This window comes from Limulus polyphemus, unplaced genomic scaffold (genome assembly GCF_000517525.1).
Source record: "Limulus polyphemus unplaced genomic scaffold, Limulus_polyphemus-2.1.2 Scaffold5900, whole genome shotgun sequence".
Taxonomy (NCBI): Eukaryota; Metazoa; Arthropoda; class Merostomata; order Xiphosura; family Limulidae; genus Limulus; species Limulus polyphemus.
In genome coordinates this window covers 13,083-17,936 of record NW_013671510.1, presented here as the reverse complement: position 1 = coordinate 17,936, position 4,854 = coordinate 13,083, and the positions used below count along the sequence as shown (strand labels likewise).

The 4,854-nt window shown below is 30.1% G+C and overlaps 1 protein-coding gene across 2 annotated transcripts in view; it reads right to left on the bottom strand.

The window, feature by feature from the left end:
- The window catches only part of LOC106473118 (oxidation resistance protein 1-like), a 34,397-nt gene that overhangs the window by 18,430 nt on the left and 11,113 nt on the right, over positions 1-4,854 (bottom strand). For both annotated transcript variants that reach the window (XM_022401615.1, XM_022401614.1), the window contains exons 5-6: positions 4,650-4,753; positions 2,256-2,363 (exon numbers count right to left, since the gene is read on the bottom strand). In XM_022401615.1, coding sequence (XP_022257323.1) covers positions 2,256-2,363; positions 4,650-4,753 — 212 coding nt within the window. The remainder of the gene's footprint in view (positions 1-2,255; positions 2,364-4,649; positions 4,754-4,854) is intronic.

The following is a 4,854-nucleotide window of genomic DNA, read 5'->3' as shown; positions in this document are numbered from 1 at the left end:
TTTTTATTTTTATTATTTTAGTTACTTTTATAATAATAATAATAAAGAATATAAATGAAAAACAACCTCAAAATTAAATATCAACATTCTTTTCATTAAAACTTTATATTTTATCTGTTATTTCCTCTAACATTACACTTGATTCTCCAGGTTATATAATGAAAATAAAGGCTGCAATGAGCAAAATAAAATGTATAATATTGTTAGTATTGATCGCAAAGTTTCAAAGAGTTTATAATTCTCACCTTTTCACACTTATTTTTGGTAGTAATTTTACTGTTAGAAGTTGACTTAGAAACTAGAAGAAACAGTATGTATAACTAATTTCCAAAGTAAATTTCGGGAGAGTTTCTTCTAACCTTTTCACACCTATTTCCTATGTTTATCTACTGTTAACAGCTGAAATAGAAACCTGTAAAATATAAAGCAATGAATCGCTGCTCCTTACTTAGTTTGACACCGTTAAAATCAAATAAGCTCATGCTGCACAATTCTCAGAATTTCCCTGCTTTGAAAACACAGTCAGATAAGATTTAACAACATGTTGAGAGTATAATGGTTTCAACGACAATTGTCTAAAGTGTAAAATGTTTATGTTATGACATTGTAGAAAGTCCACAGTCTGATCCAATAAGTCAAAAAATTGATGTATCCTGTTGAATCTATTCAAATCCTAGCTACGAGAACACAGTGGGGTACAATTTGACGTTTTTTTTTTACAGTACAGTGATTACAACAAGAATTGTATAAAGTAATTTATAAAAGTGAGAGAAAATATTTATGATATGGCTCTGTACAAAGTTGTTTCAGATCTAATAAACTTGTCAAGTATTTGGATGCCAGTTATTTTCCAGAGTGGTCAGGATTTGGTGTTGGTATAAGTGTAAATGCTAACGGACATCCTGTTTCCTATATTACCATGCTTACACAGTAACCAATAAATGTGTAGTTTCCAGTAATATAGATATGGCTTGTTTTGATTGGGCTAATATTCTTGGTTTAGCCTTCTTGACTGTAACTTTAGAAACAAATTATTCTCCAGCAAACTGCAAGTTCAACCAGGCATTTACGAAGTATTACCTGCAAGCAAGCAAACTTGGCTACCATACATTAGTTATGTGTGTGTGTGTATATATATATATATATATATATATTATTTTCAAATGAATACTTAAATGTCTATTACTTTCTTCAAACATAGAACAGTAAATAAAAAATATTCGAAAAACAATGATCTCTATTACTTATATGCTGCACAGTCCTTGTTTGCACTCGTAAACCATACTTGTTAAGCCTTGTCAAAATTTACATGCGGAGATGGAAAAATAACAATTTTTGCAGACTTTATACAAGCATTTTGAAATATAAAAAAATTATAAATTACTATACCAATTCCCCAAAAAATCCAATGTAATTTATCAGGATTCCTAACTAAATTGCATTTGGGCCCCCAAAAAATTATAATTTTTTTCAAAGAATAGCCTTCATCGTAATACTTCAAACTTTCCAATGATATAAGAGCTTTTCTCTCATAAATAACTTAGGAAAAGTGACAGAAATATGTAGAAGAAATCTATAGCTTTTGATTGGTTATAAAGTTATAGGTATAAAAAAACAAGTGTAGATAAACAAGTCTTCTCAAATGACAAAGTGGTGGGCAGAGCCAATATGGTAGACTCGATAAATATTATGATATCTCAGCAAACAGAAAAGGTAGGAGCTTGTCAATATCAGAAATTTGAGTTTATAATTCATATGAAACTACTGACATTGTATTGTGGGAGTCATAAAATGTAATCTGACCAAACCTAGAAGATGACGTACCAGTGTGACACACAAAAATAGATATTTAGCTTCTTTTTTTTTATATTTACTTAAATATTAAATAATGTATAATACTAAAATTTGAATTAAAATCTACAATTTGATGCCAAGTTTATTGACTAAATTCATAAAATAGTGGTTTAATAAAATTCTGAAAGTAAGTCTAGAAACGTGATGGCATGCCCTCTGACCACTAGCTACCCGTAACGATAGGGATAACAACCAATATATTGTATACTTGCATTATAGAGTTTAACAAAAAGAATCAAACAACTCTAAAATATGGGAATTTAGATATTTCACAGTGAATGTGCAAGAATACCAAATCACAAAAAACCTAGAAATACAATATGTCATTATAGATAACAAACTACTAGTGAAAGGTATAAAACTGCCAATACAAAAGTGTTTATTTACACAACTACACTTACTTGCCCAGAGAAAATAAGTCGACTTGTTAGCCGGTTTATTTTCGTCAGCTCAGAAGGTGTAGTATCAAAACGTGCTGCTATACTTGTTAATGTATCTTGACCACCAACCTTGAAAAAAGTAAAACAAAATGTTATAATCCATTTGTTGTGAAAATACAGATTAAATTTGTAAAAATATAATTAACTCAATTTACTCAAATTAACTATTTACTCAATTCACAATAATGAAATTTTTTGTTTAAATAAGGTTTATATTATTACCTTTGAAGTAATAACAAAAAGAAATTATAAACCAAAAAATTTCATTATCATTACGCAGTAGTTTACTGTACTCAATTTCTCGTTAATCAATCTTTTATCAAATAAAATTTGAACTAACTATGTGTAGCTTATAAGAGATTCTCACGATATGCAATGTAATTCTGATCCAACAAAATATAGAAATATTTTGTAAACTATTTGTCTTCTGCCAAACGAATTTTTCAAACTTTTCATATTGGTAAGGACAGCATGTGTAAAACAAGGTCACTAAATCGTAGACTGAGATATGCTACTACCTCTATAATTCACCAAGCAGGATCGCTTTTTGTGGTAATTATTTGGAAGTTGAAAATAGGATGAACAAAAGAAAGTATCCACACATGAAAGACACATACTGGTTAGACTCTCAATCATGCTAAAGTAGTCAGTTTTATTTCCCTTTTTCATTCATGCAACATCTAATCACAACAGACTGATTATTGCATCAGTGGAGAATATTCAGCTCAATTTGTAGCAATCTGGTAACTAATATTGTTCAAAGCCTCACTCTGATCAGTGTGTTTGTTTTTACATATATATTAGACAGTACCTTGATAGTTTTACTGCTGCTTACTTTGAGACATATTTTCCTGAATCAAACAAGAAACAAGTTATGTTTCTAAATGATATTGCTGTTCTTTACCAAAAAAAAATTCAATTTTGTTCACCAAAAAAGGAGTCCTTGCAACAATACTTTTGCTTACATAACTGGCCAATCTGGTACCAGTTCATGATAAAAACTCATTGATTATAATATATTTAATTAATAATTTTTCCCATATAGATAAAAAAAAAGTTTTTTTATCACATAAGTGACATAGTGAAATTACTTTTTCAACATATCAAATACTAGTTTTGTAACAAATCCTGTCAATTAATTAATTTGGCAGTGAGGATAAGTATGATTAGATTTTACGTTCAAACAAAAATACAGGTTGATATCATTTGTTTTCAATTCCCTTAGCTAATATGAGAATTGTTTAAAAATTTCTGTTTTTCTTTCAGCTCAGTTTGGACACAAAATTGCCCAAGCAAGCAAACACATCTAATTTTTCCTGATTCTAGATCTGCCCAGGGTTCAGGGACCTTTGCACTTAAGTGGTAGTAGACAAAGGACACATGGTTGAGGGGTTATGTGTTCTTTCTGGCTTTGTGTGATGTTATTCTGTATTAAAAGTTCTTCGTTTGGCAGATTTGGCTGTAACTTAACTTTTAGAAGAATTAAGAGTTTTTTCTAAAAGTAAGATTTCTCTTCTTTCATAGTTGTTTGCTAAGACTTTTGTTGAGCTTTAGTTTAACAATTATTTTTTTTTATCTTTGTTTGATTGTTTTTCTTTATTTTATCTTTAGGTTTATTTTTATTTCGTAACTTAATGTTTTAGTTTAATTTACAGGGGAGCACACACTTGATTGGTGAGAGAAAGACTCAAAAAAAGGTTTTAACTTTTCTTCTCTCTCTCTCTCTCCCACCAGCCCAACACTCACCACTACCCCACTTGCCACTATTTTGATCTAGTATCTTGTGTTTGTGACTATATTTGTGATATAGTTGTGTGTAGATAGAGACTGTTGTGCATCTTCTGTGTTTTGACTCTTTCCTCACAACAAATGCAATCAGAATATAAAGAGATAATCAGACACACACACACACACTGTAACTTGATATACTTCAAACCTCCAGTTAGCAGACTATGCTGTGGGAAATCTATATACTAGGGAATACCACAATTGCATATAACAGAGGTCACACACAACAAAGCAGTTCAGTCAGTAAATCCATTTTCATAAATAACCATTAATAAACTTGATGTCCCCTTGTGGGACAGCAACAAAGTTATGGATTTACAATGCTAATATCTGGGGTTTGATTCCCTACAGTGAGCACAGCAGACAGTCCACTGTGGCTTTGCTCTCAAACAAACATATAATAAACTTCATACTTGAAGAATCATAATTTTATACATATAATTTATTAGGATTCATATTTACAATCAGGAAAGTACTCACAAACTGTTCAACCATAAGTCAAATTATCTTTACTCAAGTAAAGCCTACAGTTCTAAAGAAGTGTCAAAATGATGCTAACTAACTCACAGTATATTTAAAAGTATCTGGAGGCTGGGTCTCATTTTTATAGATATTTCTCTTTTCTAAAGCAGATTTATTTGAAAATGACTGCTCCTTATCATCTAAAGTACCTGCAATGAAAAAATAAATATGTTATATATTTGACACAAGTTTTCATCTAAATTTTTCATCCAAACCTTTTCAAATTTCTTATTCTCAATTATTTATAGAT